Source organism: Megalopta genalis, chromosome 16 (genome assembly GCF_051020955.1).
Source record: "Megalopta genalis isolate 19385.01 chromosome 16, iyMegGena1_principal, whole genome shotgun sequence".
Taxonomy (NCBI): domain Eukaryota; kingdom Metazoa; phylum Arthropoda; class Insecta; order Hymenoptera; family Halictidae; genus Megalopta; species Megalopta genalis.
The window spans coordinates 467201-487951 of NC_135028.1; the positions used below are offsets into that span (position 1 = coordinate 467201).

Genomic DNA, 20751 nt, shown 5'->3' on the forward strand with positions numbered 1-20751 from the left:
AAAGCGTATCGCTCGACTGCCGACGGTGCGGCGCTGAGATAGAATATCTGTGGCTTATAAATATGAAAACTGGCGTTGTTCCCTTATAGTTGAGTCTTATATTTCATGGCTAATATTTAAACTAGTGTACATTTCATGTTTGTTGCTATTAGATTGTCGGTGTACATTGTTTGTGTTACAAAAAGATATTATTTCGTGTGTCGATATACATAAATCTTCAAATCGTATATTACTGGTTCTTATGAGTATATGTGTGTACAGAGCATATAATTTCTGACACTCTTAACCTAAAGTATGTTTATGTTTTCACTTTTATTGAATACATATTAATTTTTACAGTGCCTAGAATAAAGACTGCACAAAAGTTCATAGAACAAGACGGAGGTATAATTTTATTACTTATTTTTGAAGATAATATTTGCAGAATTGAACAGACAATATTAGGTTCGCAACAATGGTAGTAGCAATTTAAATATAATGATTAAAAACAGCAGTAAACACAATTTGTACATCATAGTTTTCATAGTATTTCTCTAAATCTATTTCTTTCTTTATTCTTGGTTGTATGTTTTCTATCAAGAATATTATTTTATTTATGTACTATATTGCTACAATTGCACTTAATGCTGCTTCATTTAATGTTTTATGTATTAGAAGAAAGGCTAATAAGTCTGCAAGAAATATCTTCAAAAATATGTTTTGAAAAATTGCCGAATAAAGCTCAGAATTGCTGTAATCATTGTCAATAATCTAATTGTGAATCAAGGTATTATTGTACCTTTGTGTAGTTCAGAAGAATGTATCAGGAAAATTTTTATCACTTCAGCACTAATAATATCTTTAACTTATGCTTGAATGCGATTCGATATATTAGGTACCAATTTATATTCTATATTTTAACAGGAATGTTTAAAGACTGCAGCTTGGAAAATTCAATCGAAGACAGTACATGGTTGACGTTTAAACGTAGTCCATGTAATATTGTATTGGAAAATAAGTCAAATAGAATATTGACAATGGGAGTGAAAAAGCAAACTTCCCAAATATTACACGCAAAAGATACAGAAAATCTGTCTCTACTAGGAAATTACCTGACAATTTTGCCCAACAGATTTTCTCAATGTTTAACAAATTTAGTTCATCTTGACTTATCCAACAGCAGATTAAATGACCTACCAAACGCTCTAAATGTTCTACGGCAACTAGTTTACTTAAACATTGATTCTAATCGATTTTGCTTTATTCCAAACATCGTTAGTGAATTAACTAGTTTAAAAACTTTAACAGCTTGCAATAATTATATAAAAGATGTCCCAAATAATTTAGAGAATTTAACGAATTTAGGAAAGTTGGATCTCAGTTCTAATAAATTAAGAGACTTGCCATGTTCATATTTGCATTTAAATCAGCTGAAAAGTCTTTCTCTTGCAAATAATCGATTTAAAATAATTCCAAGCAGCGTCGAAAGTGGAATGCATAATTTGCAAGAGTTTACATTCTCTCGGAATTCTTGCTCAGAGATAAATGTTTCTCCAAAGAGCATTAAGTTGACTACATTTTATGCTGAGCAAAATGGCACTTGTCCATCGTTCCCTAGGTGGATATTAAATTCTAGGTACAAGAATCTGGACACGGTGTCCTTGAATAATACAGTCTTTCAAACGTTCGATTTGCCAGAAGAACAAGCTACATTGAACATCAAAGTGCTTTCTATGAAACAATGCCAATTATTCGAGACAAACGTAGAAAAATTAGTTGCTAGAATGATACATCTTGAACGATTAATAATCGGAAATAGTAGCTTCCATAATGGAAATGGTTTTTGGTTTATGCCAATAAACTCGTTGAAAGAGCCATCCAATCTGAAAGAAATCGATGTGAGCGGAACACAGATTCCACAAGTACCTAAAGAAATGATTAATTTCGTTAATTTAACTGTACTAAATATTAGTTCTAATAATATTAGTTACATACCAGAAGAAATTTGTTCCTTGATCAAATTGAAATGTTTGATAATAGATAAGAATAATTTGACCACGCTTCCAAAGAATATTGAAAGACTAATATCGTTAAACGAATTGAAAGCATGTCAGAATCATTTATGCGAGTTGCCAGATACTTTGGAAACTCTGAACAGTTTACAATATATTGATCTCTACGACAATGAATTTGAAACTGTACCAGAAGTTTTAAAGAAATTGCCAGGCTTGATAGGGCTGGATCTTGAACAAAACTATTTTCTGACCAACGATTTATTGGTAAGAACATAAATAAGATACTTTCATAATTAAAAAAAAATGTGTACAATAAAAAATTAATAATGAAATCAATAGTGTGGTCGATACGAAATTATGAGAGCCAATTTGAGGGATCATTGGAAAACCAGCTACAGAATACTCAATGGAATCAAGATAAAGCCACCTGAAGCATTAGAAGAAGTATTATCTGAAAGGACATGGCCAATTTCATCATTGTCATCATCATTGACAGACCTCTCGCTAGATAATTCCTGCAAGGAGGGAGGCTCGTGTTCATCGTAAGTTATTTAACTTTACAACATTAAAAATAAAATGAGGCAATATTAATATCGGACGTTAAAAGTGACTCGTCTGTTTTTATATTAATATATGTTGGAATATACGTCTTTATAATTTCAATAATTGTTGAATAAGAATCGTCGAATCAGGCATTTGACCGGCGATCGTATGATTAGTGTTAAATCATGCAAGGGGACAGTGAAAGATCTATTCGACGTCCTCTTGGACGAAATAAGAGTTTTTTAAATTACTCACCGTCCTCCAGCAGCAAATATGTCGTCAATTGACTTCACACTCTCCCTGCTATGTATCTTAATCGGCGCGTTCTTCCAAATAGTGTCCATAGCCGATCGAAATGAAATTGGAGTTGAATTCATCCGCGTTGAAATGCTCATCCAAAGTTACTCCATGTTGTGGAAATATTACTTCCGAAGCCGCAAATATCGCCTTGGCTCTAAAAACAAACGTCGGGGCCACAAAATGTTAAAACTGCGAACAACGTCGCTTCCGATCGCGCGCAACCAAACATGTTAAAATAGTTACTTACCTCTTCGTGAATGCTCCAATTTCACTTTATTCGCTTCATGAGCTCGTAAGATGTGAAAATTAAACGGCACTTGTGACTGAATATAATTGGAGACGAATAAAAACGGCGACCAACAAAGCGCTTTCCGCAACTGCCACTAACTGCCGCCGCAAGCTGCTGCCCTCTGCCGCGCGGAAATGGAGTAGTTCAACATGGCGCAGGAGCTGTCGGAGGATCCTGCCGCATCCTCCCGAATTATAAGAAGATGGACAAGGATAACTTCGTTTAGGACATCGCCGAGGACCGTCAATGTTATTTGTGGGCCCAGTGGGAGCAGCGTCGACGTTTTCATCCGCAGCTGGAGCCGAAGGCCGACGTTCAGAGAAAAGAGCATACTTCCTGAAGGGCTACTTCGCGCCGAGACTGAGTTCGAGCAGGCGAGTGATTTATTTTGCGAACTCGTTAATTGCCTGCGATGATAGGACTCGATTTTTAATTGCCTGCGTGGATTCGTGTCGCTCCGCGTCTCGTTGCGTCTCCGTCAGGATCACAATTCGAACTCGAGGTTCATTAAGCTCGTCTTTGCGTCGCCGTGACCGACGCTCCCGCGAACGAGAAATGGGCTATTCCGCTCGCGTAGGTGACGACGCGCGGCGGAGGGTAACGGAATTAACAGGCACTGTTGGGCCAGGGGTTCAGGCCCTACGGTTACCCAAAAGACGAACGGCGATTACTGTGACGGGCGCCCAAGTCGAACATTAATTCCTGCGATTATCTCCACCTGCAAGATCTGACCTTGGCGGACCCTGATCGGTCCCGTGGTCTCCCGGTTGATATATTAATCGGGGTCAAACTGATACGACGATCTGATCGTTCCTGGCCTGAGTCAAGAAAAGGACGGAGAACCGATCGCAAAGGAGATGTTTAGTTGGGTCTTAGTTGGAATCATTGGGACAGCAGCAACGTTCATTCTGGGAACTCGAGGAGGCGAGTCCCAAATTCGTCCTCTTTCGAGTCGAGGTGCAAGGACCATTTTATGAGCACAGTCGTGCGACAGATTTTTCCCTAAAACTTGAAATCTAGAAAATCAAGATACTGTATAAAATTGTATAAAATATTGTATAAAAAAGCATGTATTGTACAAAATTGTAATATACATTAAGGCGGCATGAAATTATTTGAACTGTAAATCTCATAAGGCAACCGAAACCCCAATTGCGGTTACAGTTATGGTCCCGATTCTAGAGCTTTCCAGTTATAACCCGCATTTACCGGGCTAACCGGGTTACCGTTGGGCCTCTAGTAACCGGTTGCCGAAGCTACGTGGGTTATAGCCCACGGACGATGCTCGTAGAGGCATCGTAAATGCTGTATTATGCGAATAACAGAAACAGGCGTAGATTAATTGATCTTACGAAAATGAAAAAAATCAAAGAAATTAAACGGATGGGATAACATTTTTCGTCCGAGGCTACGTTGTTGAAAACTATTGCCAAATGCATTACACCGTAGACGCGGTTGATCGACGAACTCCTTTTATTTTTGTCGTTTAAGCGTTGCGCAAACGGAAAGAGTACAATTAGTGTACGGCGCGGATATAGAACGGTCGTCGGGTTACTCGCGTTTGGCGACGTTTTTACCTCGAACGAGTTACCAGAGATAATGAAGAGATTGGAAACGAGATGGGAGAACGGAATGTTGCAGGAGATGGGAAAGAGAAAGTGCCCTGTGTGGCCCGCGAAGGAGACGTTTTCTTTCGTACTTCAGAGTTGACAAGGCCCCGTGCCAATCAACGAACGTCTCGATCCGTGCGCCTGGGTCTTTTACGACTCTTGCCTGCGGAGGCACGCCGGCCTCGCAACCCCATATTTTGCTAGGCGTACCATGCGTCCTTAAAATTACTCGTAACGCTACAACAGAATGAAAAATTCTAGCGTTGGAGGTGCGATTGTTTTAACTTGGAAATGTTTCAGAATAATTCCCCCGTAATATATCGTACAATTTTTTAAGCGTTATACTTCCAGAATATGTTAAAATCGTTTCAGATCGATTTAACAATTTTTTTCTTGAAATTTATCTTTGTTTTAGAGCCGATTCTGGACATATGCATTGGGATACCTCGGAGGATTCCGCCGATGACTTTGATCCTAATGGTAAGATACAGTAATTAATACAGTTTATATTTTTTTTTTGGATTCGTGTACATCGAGTTGTATCGAATTAGTATTACGGTAATAGCGAATTGTTAAGACTGTTGTCGCACTTTTATACGAACAAACCACCACCCAGTGGCACAAGGCACCCTTGTATTTTTCTTCTTCGCACATGTATACAGTAAATTCTCCCTAATCGATGCTCAGATTGTACACAAAAATGGACAGTTTGGGAATTGCATATGAATATGCAAATGCATAAAATCGGCAGATTTACGATAAACGAAATAAAGAACAAACATGGGCGCATTTTGTTTTCAGAAGGAAGAGAACCAAAGATTCGTACCTACCCGCCATTTACATTTTACCGTCCATTCCAACGGATCTACTGTCCCGCGGATCGTCACCCAAAGCGAGTGAAATTGAAAATTTTAAAGATGTTACAGGAAGGGACTCTAGTGTGGCCAACGAATTACGCGGAAGGCCAGTTCGACGACCCTTAAGTACTTATTACAGTTTATCGTTTACAATATTATCATAATATTTCAATTGAAGATTCTCCATTTACGACTTAATCTTTCCGAGAAGGATATGCATATTTGACAAAATATTATTATTATAATAATATTATTTTTCATATTATTTATTTATCACTCATCTGGGAGTAATTTGATTAACTTAAGTGTTTGCTTAAGAGTGATTTTTTTCTACTTTCATCGAGCAGTGATATTACACTATAGATATACATAGATATACACTATATATATATATATATATATATATATATATATATATATAACAACTTTAAGCAACTTATATATATATATATATATATATATATATATATATATATATTGACCGCAATAATTGCACTTCGGTCAATCGAATAGACTGAATGGTTCAATGCCGTATCCAGTTCCTAAAACTTCAATTTATTTTGATCGTTTGTAATGTTTTACCCATTGTCATCGACGATGCGAAACATTAATCTCTTTACTGCTTAAAGTTGTTCAAAAATTAACTAGGTATTAAAAAGAGGAATTAAACTGCCAAAGATTAGAATAAAAATTACTCGTTTTATCAATTCCCGTTCATAAAAAAAAAACTCACTCAGCGTTCGTCGTAGGTCGTTCATCGTTTCAATGTCGCATCGATCGCAGCATCGTTACTAGATAATTAGGGTAACTGTAAGAAGAGAGGTTGTAGTATATTTAGAAATCAGCATTTTATTGTTGTACAGTGAAATTTACAAAGGTGGTTAATCTAATCTACTATTGAAATTTCACTGTTCCGTGCTTGATACCCCGTTCACACAATCAACGAACAGTCACAACGTGTTAGCGATTTAAACCATTCGCGGACAATAGTCGGCAGCTGTCGTTACTCTTCGTTTGCCTTTTTCGCGCGACGATGCGGTTGAAAATGATCGAAATCGACGGTACAATTACGCGACACCGTGCACATTATGCTACCTAAGTAAAACTTTACGTTCTTAATGGTACCGATACGCTTTCGTTAATTCCGTGTGGCTCGGTGAACGAATACAGTCGATTAGTGAATTCATGCTCCCTTAATAATTTCATTCGTTCGAACGATCAATTCGATTAAATAATTTCATGCGAATTTCAATAGCGCCGAGACGGGACGATCTCCGTCCCGTTAGGTAATTCGAACCGGTGCGTTCGCGTAACGAAGAAGTTAAGACGTGAGAAAGGAAGGTCGATCGTAGAACAGATTTACGTCAGCGCGGATCCCGTCTCTCGGTCGGTTGTCTTAAAAATCGCTCGTCCTACCTCTACCGGAACACGTGGATCGTTTAAGCGTGTGGCGCGATAATCCGTGTCCTTAGATTACTTGGTCGAAGGGGAAATCATCGATCCGAACGAAATTGTCTCCCGTTTAGCGATCACATTTTGAGCACACGTTGCGACCAGAAAACTCTTTCTTTCCTCTTTGAAACAGACTCTTTCGGACTTTTCAACTCGATCAACACTCGCGCATATATTAGTTTCCAGTGGCCTCGATCTCCTTTTGAGCTTGCACAGAACACTCGTGTAAACTGTCCTATATACGCACACGAGCTTTTATCGGTGAACGATGATATCACGATGACGATATTATTATGAGAGCTTGATGGAGTTTATGACGATGACTATACAGGCCGAGTAATGGTAACGTGTACAATATTTCCTGCGACAACAAATACAATTCAATATCCTCGGTGATCGTTACGCGAAACAAATCATACGAAGTATAAAAATATCAGACGTAAAGAACGTGTATTAATTTAACATACGATAACATTCTATACATTATCATTGTTCAATTATCTTCGATACTGGTGTGTTAACTCGTGTGTGTGTGTGTGTGTGTGTGTGTGTGTGTGTGTATTCACCTGTCTGTTTGTCGTGTGCGCCGTTATATATATGCATGTATGTACGCGTATACGTGTTTTGCGTGTCGTTGCGCGCGCGCATTACACGGAGTTACGAAAAATTTCTTTGGTATCGGTGATCAATTATACAGAGTACGAGAAGTCGCGTATAGATCGTCGCACTCGCAGGACACTACGACGCGGATCGCAAGGACATTACCATGTAATTTTAGAAGTGATTCTCGCGCAACGAATCGTTCTTTACAATGCTCGCCCCCTACGGACCGTGTAGCATAAACATTACCTATTTATTGATTATCTGTGCGAATTCGTGCACGACTTTCAGTTAATTGGGATAGAAGAGACACACAGAGGTGACCCAGGAGTCTAGCGCGTCACTGGAAGTTTAGGAGTACCTCAGGATATTGGACTAATACCGTATCTCCGTCGATCGAGCACCCTCGATCCCGGATACAAGCTACGAGAAGAACACTTGAAGAACACTGATCGTTTCACAGTGGAGGAGCTTCGATACTTCGGTCCTTGGAGTTCCTGCCTAGCCAGGTAGTGTGTCGACACCTAATTAGAGTACGAAGTCCGACGACGACGAATTTGCTCACATTTAACACGTTCTCGCAACCGACAGGACCCTCGAGTATCTCGGCGAAGAAGTCACGCTTCGAGAACGGCTGTGGAAAAAAATGGCAGTGGCTACAGAGAACGATGGAGATTCTCTTAGACAGTTTCTCGCGTTACGGAGGAACATATTTATCCTTCGATCGAACGGCAGAGTCGGCGTTCTATCGTAGTATTCCGTGCTACCGAACGACTCGGATCAACGTCCGTTCGCTTTGCTACGGCGATTCACTTTCGGCACTATAGTCTTCTTGCTCGTTCGAGCAGCTTTCTCCAGCGAAATGATTTCTCATCGGATATTTCGTGCACTCGTTCTTCGATAGTTCCGTCCCGGTTTCGAGCCATCCGTCCGCTCGACGCGACGACGACTCGAAAGCACCCTGGTCGTCGTTTCAGAACTTTGATTCGCTAATTGCCTCGAAATCGACGAAAGTTACCTTCTTAGCCTTTGAGTTGCCCTCGTGGGGCAACCCCTAATGCTATACGGATATCTCCTGTATCTGCACGCGTTTCTTGATCGTGTTGGTGCCGGTGTTGGTGCTCAGCGAACTGGTCGTCCTTGTCGGCGGCTTCGGCGGTATCGGATCCTTGTGAACAGCGTTGCTGGTCCCGTGGCCAGATTTCGACTCGTTTCTCACCGGCTCGTCCGTGTCCAGCGACTGGCTTTGAAGGACTTGTTGGTGCTCCTGAATCGAGGGACTCCTGGCGAGAGTCGTGTAAGAGGGTGGCGGCTCTTGGGTCGATCTGGGACTGTCCGGTCCCTTCATCGACGATCTCGTGGTCATCGGCAGGGATTCCTGGCCGTTCGGCGTGCAGTCCATGGCTGCTCTCTTCTTGTCCCTGTCTCTTTGGTAGTAGATCCCGGCGAATATTAACATGTTCAGCACCAGGAGAATGCAACCGACTCCTACGGTGATCGCTAGGGCAGTGGTGGTGCTGTAGTAGTGGCGGGAGGCCAATCTTTGCAACAGTTCAGCGTCGTCTTCCGAATCGTCCAGGATCGGCGTGATGTCTTCCGTGATTCCGTCTTCGCTCGACGGCGTGCTACACGCCGTTGTCGAGGACGCGCTGGTCTTGGTCGTTCCTACCAGAGGCAGTGGAGTGTACCATTCATCCCTGACCGGTCCTGAAAGCGAGTTAAAAAATTCATTTCGTCGATCTAGCGAGAATTGCGGCGTTGCGATCTTACGATCCGATGTCGTCGCGATAATTGAACGATGTTTATTGAAAAATCGATATACTATGTGTATGTTTATATCTCAGAAACGGTTGATCTTTCGACCCGTTTACCGAGACTTTTTTCACTCGATAATCGACACAAGTAGACAGCTTGTTCGTATGATAAATCGAAGGCGGATGATCCGGCCGATAATTTTATTTAAAATATAAGATTGCAATTTACCCGCATAAAAGTGGTCGCCCCGCTCCCGGAAATGATGATGCCGCATGGAGACGTCGTCGTCGCCGGGTCGGTGAAGTTGCGGGATCAGGTTGAGCCAGACCGCCATTTTATGGCCACGGTAGTGACTCTTCATTTTCGGTTTCATGGCTAACGAGAAACAAGGTGGTTAAAGGCCAGTCTATCCCATCGGAGTATATAGAGTTAAGTCTGGGACTCACCGATGGTTAGATACTGTTGTGTACCAGTTTCGTATTGCTCCCACGTGAGACCGCGGTACCGCGTTTTCTCCTTCGGCGTGCCATAGTCCACGGATTCAATTTTGTGGGGTTCGTTCGGGTTGCCGGTTTTCGCGAAATTCGTGAAGAAGGTGATAACCGCCTCGGCCACGCCTTGGTCTTGGCGGGAGTAATTCCGTGGGAAGAAAGTTCCCCCGGCCACCAACGGTAATCCAAAAATGTAAGGGATGTCTTCGCCGCGGATGCTTCCGAGACGCTGGAACAATTACCGAATTACTTCGTTTTTCGAGATAGAAGAACATGTGAATTTCTGTGCATTATTTTTTATAACGTGCTTCATATTTTTAAATAAATACTTGTATATAAATTCTATAAACACTGCATTTTTGTCGATCGCGTCGCTATTATCCGAGGGCGCGCGATCGCGAAGTGCGATCGAGCAGAGGCACCGTTAATTATTCAGGACAATTTAGCATCGCACAGTGTTAAATGACTTCATGAATAATTTCGAAACGTTTAATTCGCACTTAGCGACGGTATCGAATAACGTCGATTAACAAGTACAATTTTGTTTCATGCGAGCAACGATGAATTAATTTTAATCGACGCGTCTGCATAATTTTAGACCCGTTTGTCACGCGGGGCAACGAATTAACGTCTACTTAGCCTCTTGACATACAAATAAAACGGAATTTGGATGGGACTTTGTTATCGATACTCTCGAGAATGTGCACAGGAAACGAACGACGACCGCGACTGGTCCTTGTGCGTCAAAGGGTTGTCTGGTCGAACGAGAGCCTTTCTTTCCGCGAGAGCTACAAATTCATCGGAAACGCGTTGATCGCACGGACGAGCGGATTTACGAAGATTGCGAGAGCGACACCGGAACTTATTAAACGCGCCACCTTTCCGCGCGCGACACGCTTTCGGTTTAATTAAATTTCGCTTCGCGTGTACACAGCTGGCACGCGTGGCGGGCGAACGCAGTAAATCGCTATTAACCGTGGGCCCTGGGCGAAACTTATTAACTTTCGGCCATGCTGTGATTCATGTTGGCCCTTCGGAAACTCGGAGGTTTACGACGTGTCCGCTTACTGCCAGAGAACAGGAGCTGCGACAATTTCGAACTACTGCAGTAAACCCTAACTTTCCCTGTCAAGATGTTGCTATTCCCGACGAGCATGCTCCGATTAATTATGAACTGGATTTCCCGAGAAGTAACCGAAGATTAGCGCAGCCGGCTCTCTAGAATTATCCAGTCTCCGTATCTGGATTTACGACGCGAACCAGCGGGGCATTGTTATCTTTTTTTAAGTACAGCAGCGCGCAGTTGACGAGATAATAGCTGATTAAAAAGGTCGAAGCTTTGTTCTTTGGCCGATTTGAACGAGGAGGAAGAGCCCCCGAAATTTCGCGCGATTAAATTTTAATATTCCTTGTTAAACCGAGCGAGCGGTTCTAAAAGCTCCGAAAAGAAAAAACGTGCCGCTTTTACCACAGCGAAATCGTTACCCTTGAATCATCTTTGCGGGCTACCGACACGGACGACGCGGTTCTACATTATTTTCCAGTGACCCGGATTCAAGGAATCTGATTAAATTTTGGCAATCTGGCACGGTAGTCTGCGGTGAATAACCGCGGGGGCTGATCCCGGTTCAAAAACCAGCAGCATTCGGTTTCCACGGGCAACGGCAGACGCGGAAAAGCGTCGTAATAACGCGAACACCCCGAGATTCCAGCGGCGAGCAAGTTCGAGGGATAACGTCGCGCTTAATTTACATCGGGCGACGGAGAGACCTCGGCGATAATGCGAGCGTCGTCCACGAGGCTCTCGGGGCGTCTGATTAAATCAGTAGCTTCATCGTGGAATCATGGGCAGCGGTTAAGCGGAGGAAACGAGAGCTCGAAACGAACGAGCGAGGAGGAATCGATGCCGAGGAAACACCGAGATCGGAGCACCATCGGACAATCTTCGGCGCGAGAGCACGATTGCGTTCTCCGGATTCGATTAAGCCGATACGACGAGTGTCTTTCCTCTGTCTCGCGTCTCTTGTTTAACTTGATTTTCGTCGGGAGAAAGCGCGGCTCGCGTTTTTCATACGGCTACACCGAGAGAAAGAGTACAGGAATTTTGCTCTAATTCGCGCACGGATTGCGCGCAAAGAGTGGACAAGCCGAGGGTCAATTGGGGAGACTTTTTAATCGATCGTAGAAGCGCCGTTTTCAATAAACAAAAGTGATCGAACAGGATCGTAACGCAACCGCGCGCGCATCACGTTCCAAGCCGTCTAAATTAAACTAAATTTATCTCGACGCAGCTTATTAGAACCAATTACGTCACATTGCCGATTTACCGAACGTATTACCGAGCCCCTATTATGTGAACTCGGGTCCCGCGTCGTGCCGCTTATGCGAACTCACGTTTCGCGTCGCACGTGATCAAACAATAGCTACGTAATTCCTATGATATGAAATTCGTTGACGCGACATTCAACTTTAGTCGCTATCCTGGAAGTCGTGCGAGCCGTTCGTGTGCTCATCGTTCGTTACGTCCTCTCATAATTCAGACGGGGAACGAAAAAGCGTGGTTCTTACCGTCGACGACAAGACTGAGATCCTGGAGTGTTTGAAAAACGATGGAAAAAGCAATTCCTTTTTCATCTACGATATGCGATGCGAAAAATAACGAACGACGAAATATTAAAACAGCAAAGCGAAGAGGTCGGCGAATAAAGTGTCCGATAAAAAGCAAAGAGTCGCGTCTTCGGCGAAATTTAGACGACGCAACGTGCTCCTGGTTTTTGCAACGATAAAAGGATAATTAGATTTCCTTCTAGTTTCACGGCTTTCCCGAAGAGAACATCCATCGAGCTATCGGTTCAGGAAAATGTTGCAACTCTGCAAGCAAACTCATCAAATCGAAATAATGAACCGTACGTCGGACTTATCGCTGCTCTGTAGCTTGCCGCTGTCCTTGGTCTGTGGCTTGCCGGTGTCCTTGGTCTGATGGCTGAAGTGATAGAAATAGGTCCTCGCCCCTCTTCTGGCATGATAGAAAGCGATCCTCATGAGCGGGGCCACCGTGTGCCCGTCGCTCAGAGCTTCCATGGTCGAGTCCCTGAGGTTGATCGGATGGAGGACAGGCTTGTCCCAATCCGTGTACTCGTTCCTCACCGCGGAGAAGATCTCGTTCAGATGATAAACGTACGTGTTCCTGATGAACGTTCTCAGGATGCGATTCCGATGATCCTCCTCGAACCCGTACTGGATGTCTTCGGCGTTGAAGTCGAGATTCGATTCCGTCGACGAGACCCCCAATATCAACGGCACCTTGATGAACGTGTCGCTGGCTCTCTCCATGTCGAGGCCCGGGTCTGGATTATTTTGGTCCACCGGCAGGCCGGGTCCTACTCGCGGCACGAATCTGGATCATGAAAGGCAGTTTTTCGGTCATTTCTCCCGGAAATGCTGGGGGGAATCGAAACCGGCAGATACGAGAAGAATATTAAGTCGATCGAGTCTCGCGGCTCTTTTTATAGAAACTCGGGGCAATTGGAAAAAAAGGCGGCGGCTATGTTTCTAATTTTTTGCCGCGATTCGAAGGCGATTCGGAGGCCACGCGACACGATTCGGCGGAAATTCGCCGCGTACTTTAGCTCCGCGATGTTTCTTACTTGGCTCGCGCTCGAACAGACGCAGTCAGAAATTACACGGGCGCAGGACCGGCGCGGAGAAATTCACAGCAACCCGAAATTCGGCATTTCCGGGAGGAATTATCGTATTCCGCTGATTCGACGCGACTAATTGCCACGCGGGAAGCGACCATTGATCGGCCGCTGCTGCGACAACGACGACGCTCGTGCTCGTTAATTAACTCGAATGTTCGTCGCTTCGATTCCCGTCCATCGAATTTCATTCTGGCCGCGGTCGCGATATCTTCTTTTACTTTGGCGCGAGCATCCGCTGGCAGCGTATCCGCGTCGTCGGATATTGAAAAGCGGCGCGACGGTTCGGAAATACGTTCGGATTGAATAATACGGGACGCCGAGGGCTCGCAATTTTCCGTCGTTCCCGCGAAAATGTCTCCCGGAGGTAATTTCATTGTCTCATATGTAGTTTCCCGTGGTTTATGGAACTTGTTTATGCGAAAATGACGCCGAATACGCCCGAGTATCCATGGATGTTAAGCGGAGAGCCCGGGATAAGATCGTAAACGGTTAGTATCTTACCGGATTTCCGGGAGTTCGACCGCCATAAGATCGTAGAGTGGCACACCGCGCAGACAGTCGGCGATATCTTCGTCGTTTCCCGTGGAACATCCTATTTGCTCCGCTACTTTTAAGCGCAGGTCGTTTGGATCGTGAACGGAGGCCCATGGGCTTAGCGCGGAACCGCTTGATAATACCACGCGATGGAACAGACCTGGAAAAACCATTAAACCGTTAGTAACCGAGATAATCGAATCACTCGGCGCCGTTACAATTTTTCCGTCCGAATTGTTATTAATATTACGCGATTACAAAATGCGAAAGGACCGTTTTCCTCCCACTCGATAACGCAGCGCGATGGAACAAGCCTGGAGAAGTCGTTGCCGATCGAAACGATCGAATCGGACCGCGTCGTTGCAATTCTTCCGTCCGAATTGTTATTAAAGTTACACGATGCCGGAATGCGCGAAAGAACTTTTTCATCATGGTTGTTATAGAAAATAACCTTGGTTGGGCGATTTCACGGGCAAATATTTGTCACGATGATATTGTTGTTCGAGTGCAAAAGTGACATCGATCCGTTTGAAATAATGGCAATTTCAAATAAACAATTATTCCGCTATTTCTTTATCTTGGATACGATGAAAGGGATTTTATTTTAATAGGAATTTGCTTGAAATAATTCGAATAACATCGAATATTTGAAATAATGTTATCTCAAACACATTTCTCGACACTGCACCTAAATTCTTGAAATCTGAGAAAAAAACCGCATAATCGGTTTAGCGACAGCAAGGTAGCTGCTTCGCAGTCCCGCGAAGATATCGTCTAATTTTTATTCGTCGGTGCAAGTAGCAAATTAACTCGGATCAGGCGAGATCGTCCGACTAATTTTCTGCGTTTCCGTCGCCGTCGATTCCACCACTTTCTTGCTCGCATATTACGCTCGCTGTTTAAGTACTTTTCACGGCGACTCGCGAGACGATAACAACGAATTGCATTTTTTCACGGCCGTCTCGAGTCGCGTCGAAGAAGGAAGAACCCGTTAAACTCCTGCGAACGCGGGACGCGTCGAAGTTATTACGGCATCAACACGGGGTCGTTATCCGCGATAGCTCAACGAGATTTACGCGATAATAAAAAATATTCAAGGAGACTGAAACGGCACCGGCGACGAATTATGGCATAGCGCGACGCACAGGTAACGCCGCCATTTAGGTACAGTGAATAGAATGCCGACTTATCGCGTGAATTCCCCGTGAAAAATGGCACTGCGACTGCCCGTTAGTCTGCACGGTTAAACCAGATATTTCACGCCACTTGTCGTATGCTGCGAATAATGTTTGATGGGCGATGCTTCCGTCGTGCAAATTCGATCGAATTTTATATCCAATGAGCAAATCGTTGAACTTATTGGAACAAGACCAAACACTACAGAAAATGCCTAGAAAACGCAAGCTCCGATTCAATTTTCTGCGGATAAAAACTTGCTTTACAATTCCTCAAAATGTGAACCCTTAAATTTACAATGCTAATTTTAACCGCCCACTTAAATTCACCCGAGACAGGTCATCCGAATTACTCGGTTCTTATCGTCGACAGGAATTCGCTTTACGTCGAGAGTCGCGTGATCCGACGTTTAATGGTTATCCGCGTAGGTGGACGCATAGAGAAAACATAAAGGTTCGATTTTAACCAGTATCCGAGAAAGTTTCGGAACTGTTTCACGAGCTATATTGGAATTTATTACCTGCGCGAAAAGTTTTCGCGTTACCGGTTCCAATGAGAATAGCTATAAAAAAATTCCCGAGACTGGAACTTTAGGATTAATGAAATTGAAAAATATAAATTTTTGTCTGCGACAGGAACAGATGAATATAAAAGAAGTTCTCAAGTATTATGAATATTATTTAACGAATGATATTGTAACAAAATTAGATGACACGAGTCTAGCGATTATATTTATCCGAGTTTCCAACAATTTTCCACGCGAAGAAGTTTTACCGATCCGTCGTGTCCCGTCGTATTTCTCGATTCTTTCTGCAAGACATGGTCGATGCCGATCCAACAAAATCCGGCGGCACATCGACGGAAGCGCTCCTTATTACCGCGGCGATTCCCTGTTTGCCCTCTAATCTTCTCCAGTTTCGCTAACGAAAAGTATACGATATCCAAGCTTTTCCCTCCTTGATACCGAATCTTCTTCCAGTCAAAAAGATAGAAATCCCTAAGGGAGAGATCAGCCAATTTTGTTCAGGATTCCGAGATACAGTAACGTCTTCCTAACTGATGCTCGGATTACCCACGAAACTAGACAATTTGGGGAGAAGGAGATACGATTATTCGAGCCTTGCGATTCGTTTTTATAGTTACGAATTGTCAACAATTATAAAAAGCTCGAATAATCGTATCTGCTCTTCCCAAATTGTCCATTTTTGTGCGCAACTGGGCGTCAGTTAGGGAGACATTACTGTATTACGGGCGGGGATTTAATTAAGGCCGACCGATCGGAGAAGTTCGTCGACTTTCGGACGAATGTTAACCCACGAACCCACCGCAGGCTACCTAATATTTACACAGCGAAGTTTTCGTACTTGTAATTGATAATAAAATATTAAGCACGAAGCGATCTACCCTCGTAATCGACTCGGATACCGGTTTGTAATCGATACGCGCGTGCCGGGCTCGCGAATTTTCCGTCCGGCGCGTCGCGTCGGCTCGACTGGAAAAAGGAGAACACGCTCCTCGCGCGAGACAAACGGCCATCGATCTCGAAATACGATCAAACGTGGATCCACGGTCGTCTGATGGGCAAATATCGCTTTCCGAAAATTACACCGGCTCGCACGAGACTGTAAAAGGCAAATATTTGTCCCCCACGGATCGGAGGACATTTACATTGGACACGGATTGTACCGTATTTTCCTTCGCCATCCTGTCGGATTAATCTGAATACGTTGCAACGTTTCTACGCGAAATCATCCACGTTTAATCCTTCGGCAACGATATCTCCGCGCTGCTCTGAACTGACTTTTGACGAATATTTCAGTGTCGGATTATTAAGCACGATACGGTTTTACGGGGCCACCGTAACCGTTGCAATCGATACGAATAAGGCCGTTGCATGCTAATTTGACTCGAACGATTTCATTTATAAATAATAGCTAAAGTTAAAAGAGTTAAAAAAAGTTCGGATCCCTTCGCTTCGTTTAAGGGTAATATAGGGTTGAAGAGCCTAAACTTCACCCTCTATTTACCGAGTTATTACTTAAGGTGTACAGACGGAACAAAAGCGATAATGAAGCTGCAAATTAGCTTCCCTTGGGATATTTTTCTCAGAATTTTAAATCAGTTTGCAAGGCTTGAAAAAGATAATCTATTTCTCTGGATATTTTGAACAACTTTGTCGAGATCTACGATATATTTAAATGTCATCGAAATTGGAGAAATACTTTTGGAACGCAAAATGAAATTTGTTGGGCAATATAATCGCATTCGTCGGGGTATTCCAGATATTCCAGCGCTGTCCGGAACAGCGTCGCGCGGCTTCGCGGTTTCAAGGGTCTCGCAGCTTCTTATCGTTTCGTCGACGCGATTAAACGTCGCATCCTGCATGCAAATCGCTTCATTCGTTTCGTGGAAATTTTACAACGCGGCCATCGGAAGCGTTCCATCCTGAACGCTGAATCGTCGTTACACCTTGGAAATGTGGATTCGGAAAGTTTCGGCCGCGAGAACGCGCGCCTGAAATACAAATCATGAACTCGTACGATCTGCTCCTCCGGTGCCATTATGATTCCCGAGATTTCGCGACCACTGTTGCCAGGAAATTGACGGAGCGAGGGGAATCTCTTTTGCCCGCCCCTTGCCCCGCGCCGCGAAATCGTCGACAAACTGGGAAGCTGGAGCATCGAGGGGATACGTGGCATCGCTGCTTTAAGCGGCGATAATATATTTTTCATTATATAAATTATGCAACTTTTTGCGAGCAGGTTGCGTTATCAGGCACGCAACTTTCATTTATAGCATTTCTTGGTAAAGTTATTAAACTTATTGTCAGCCCCGAGTTCTTCGCATCCAAGCGCACAGATCTCTAATTAAAACCATCTTGCGTGACTAATTTCATTTTCCCCAATTACCGCCGACTCGATTCTTCTTCTTCTTCTTCTTCTTCTTCTTCTTCCGGAAGCTGTTTTCAGAGCGATGCGTACAGCTCGTTTAACCAATCTTAAGGATTTCCACTGCGGTAGCTTCTGGGTCCCATTCCTTTCCACGTAATACAGGGTGCCCCGAAATTATGTTACTTCCGGCAAGCGAGAGATTCCTCGGATCATTCGAAGTAACTTTTTCCTTTGCGCAAATGCGATCCATGGCTTCGTTTACGAGTTATTAACGAAAAACGGCCGAGCCAATCAGCGAAACTGGGCGTCGACCGCTCGTTGTCTCGACCGCCTCGCGCCAGCCGAGCTCGTCTCGCATTGGTCGGTGTTTTTCGTCGATAACTCGTAAACGAAGCCGCGGATCGCATTTTCGCTAAGGAAAAAGTTACTTCGAATGATCTCAGGAATCAGCCTGAATCACCAAATTGTGGGACACGCTGTACGATATTTTCATTGTCGACGATTCTTGTTATAACGATGAGACAATGGTCGGCAAGATAACAGGTGCCACGTGCGCCATGTATTTCCCAAAGAGAACGCGAGGAATAAAGCGGAGCGAGGTTCCAGGGAATCCGCGGCCGTCCGAATCTGTCCCTCCGCCTAGCCATTTCCCGTCGCTTCCGGTTGCAACGGAAACGCGGCAAACAGTTTACATCTTGATGGATAGGGTCCGTCTCGGCTGGCACACGCTGTCTCCGTCTTCGAGAGCAGCCGCAGGAAGCGTCGGCGGAACAGCTTCCAGTCTCGGTCAGGGGCTGCGGCTTTTTCCGTTTCGCTCTTCGCTTCTTTTTGATCCCGATACCGTGGTACGCCAGCGGACGACTAACTTCCGGTGAATAAGGGGCCACGAGAGCTTTCCGATCCATCCGCGCGGCCAAGCGCCGTCAGAATGCACTTGAGTGCTACCGAAGAGCGCCGGGAGGAAGTTGATGCTTCGACCGGACAACTTTTACCCGGGTTTCCTCTTTTTACCCGCCCCTTCCTGCCTCCCTTTTTCTCTTATCGTCGCTCTCTTTTCTACGCCCCGGGCATATGTAGGGTACGTCCGGCTGGCCGCGAATCACCGGCCGAGCCGTTGAATTCGTTGAAACTTTCGGGAATTCACTCTGCTGCTTCTCGGCCGAACTTTCGGAGTCGAAGAAACTGGCGCGATGTTTTGATGGCGCATTAAAAATAATGATAGCAGCGGGAATTCTCTGAGACTTTCGAAATTCTAATGTCCAAGTTGTCTCCGGAGTTCCGACGATCGATCGTCGATTCAATTATTCGTATTCTCGATGAAAGCGACGGTGTGCGTTGTTTTTCTTTTTTTAGACATTTTTCTTAGGAGATGTAAGAGATTGTACATACAGAGTGTTAGGAAATTATATGTCGCGATTGTTACAGTGCGATCCTACGCCTTTGAATCGGTAGAGATATTTTATATAAAGAAAGGTGGCCGAAGAATTCTCCCTAGAAGTCTCGGAGCTTGAGATTGAAAAGGGTAATCGCGCCGGACGCTCGGACACGATTCTTCGAGCCTCGCGGCTCGTTTTTGTAGAAACTCGGGGCAGTCGGTAAAAAATACATAGCAATGCTGGAATAAAAAACGATGACTCAACTTTTTTATTTCTAATTTTTTGCCACGATTCGAAGGCAATTCGGAGGCCACTTGATACGATTCAAAGGCAATTCAGAGGCAACTTGACACGATTCGAAGGCAATTCAGAGGCAACTTGACACGATTCGAAGGCAATTCGGAGGCCACATGACACGATTCGAAGGAAATTCGATGATCGTCGATATTTTTTGCAAATTATCGAGAACCATCGATGGTTTTCCGGCCTGTGGCGCGTATCGTTTGTTCGATCAATTTTTCGGAAGGTTGCTATTCGGTAACGGTTTTCAATTTCGCGAATGTAGCTACTGTCCGATATCAGGCGCGGTCCGATAATAGGGGGAGCTCATCCGGTAATAGGGGAATATCAACAAAGAGACGTCGAACATCGGCAAACAAGTCATCGGGCCATCAAATTAGCCCTAATTATTCGCCGACTTCCCGTCGAATTCAGGTTCGTACTTCCGGGCGGCGTGTGACGCGCGACAAGCAGGAAGTCCGACGACAATATTAGGCCGAGAGATGGTCTATTTACGCTGCTCTCGTCGCGACGGGCCGCGACGCGTCCGCATATTTTCCTCGACGAATTTTCGCGTCGGCGTTGTCGCGCGCGGTTCCGTTTCCGTCGACGGGCATCCCGACTCGAAACGATCCGGAAACTCCAATCTGCTCGGACACGTACGATGCCAATAAAAAATACATTCTCGGTTCTCGAGGTATAAAACGAACCTACGCAATTTGTCACCATCCGCATCCACGCGAGATCGATACGCGCAATTTTTCCTCCTCCTCCTCCTCCTCCTCCTCCTCCTCTTCCCGATTCCTCTTTTTGCTCTCTGTGCGTGCGCGTATACGTACGCGAGCGTGAGTGCGCGCGCGCGCGCAGGTGTGTGTTTTTTTTTGCATGAGATCTCCCGCTATC

General features: G+C 44.4%; 2 protein-coding genes and 1 long non-coding RNA gene across 10 annotated transcripts in view; 1 reads left to right on the top strand and 2 right to left on the bottom strand.

The window, feature by feature from the left end:
* Window positions 1–75: 75 nt before the first annotated feature.
* Window positions 76–3348, bottom strand: LOC117224512 (uncharacterized). The gene is made up of 4 exons (XR_004491248.2): window positions 3085–3348; window positions 2793–2991; window positions 1975–2509; window positions 76–1905 (listed from the first exon to the last, which is right to left on the bottom strand). It is a non-coding gene; the product is annotated as an uncharacterized LOC117224512 (long non-coding RNA).
* LOC117224510 (uncharacterized) overlaps window positions 155–20751 on the top strand; it is a 41322-nt gene continuing 20725 nt past the window's right edge. The window contains exons 1-5 of one of the 4 annotated variants that reach the window (XM_033477490.2): window positions 155–292; window positions 904–2258; window positions 2334–2536; window positions 5152–5216; window positions 5538–6284. In XM_033477490.2, the coding sequence (XP_033333381.2) occupies window positions 906–2258; window positions 2334–2536; window positions 5152–5216; window positions 5538–5719 (1803 nt within the window). In that variant the 5' untranslated portion in view covers window positions 155–292; window positions 904–905 and the 3' untranslated portion in view covers window positions 5720–6284. Of the gene's footprint in view, window positions 293–797; window positions 2259–2333; window positions 2537–5151; window positions 5217–5537; window positions 6285–7936; window positions 8092–20751 lie in introns of those variants that run through there. The other 3 variants (XM_076526905.1, XM_076526904.1, XM_033477488.2) reach the window with 3 other exon arrangements.
* Window positions 6423–20751, bottom strand: part of NLG-5 (neuroligin 5) — a 219125-nt gene continuing 204796 nt past the window's right edge. For all 5 annotated transcript variants that reach the window (XM_076526903.1, XM_076526900.1, XM_033477480.2 and 2 more), the window contains 5 exons: window positions 14094–14286; window positions 12802–13288; window positions 9847–10120; window positions 9629–9775; window positions 6423–9352 (listed from right to left, as the gene is read on the bottom strand). In XM_076526903.1, the coding sequence (XP_076383018.1) occupies window positions 8706–9352; window positions 9629–9775; window positions 9847–10120; window positions 12802–13288; window positions 14094–14286 (1748 nt within the window). In that variant the 3' untranslated portion in view covers window positions 6423–8705. The remainder of the gene's footprint in view (window positions 9353–9628; window positions 9776–9846; window positions 10121–12801; window positions 13289–14093; window positions 14287–20751) is intronic.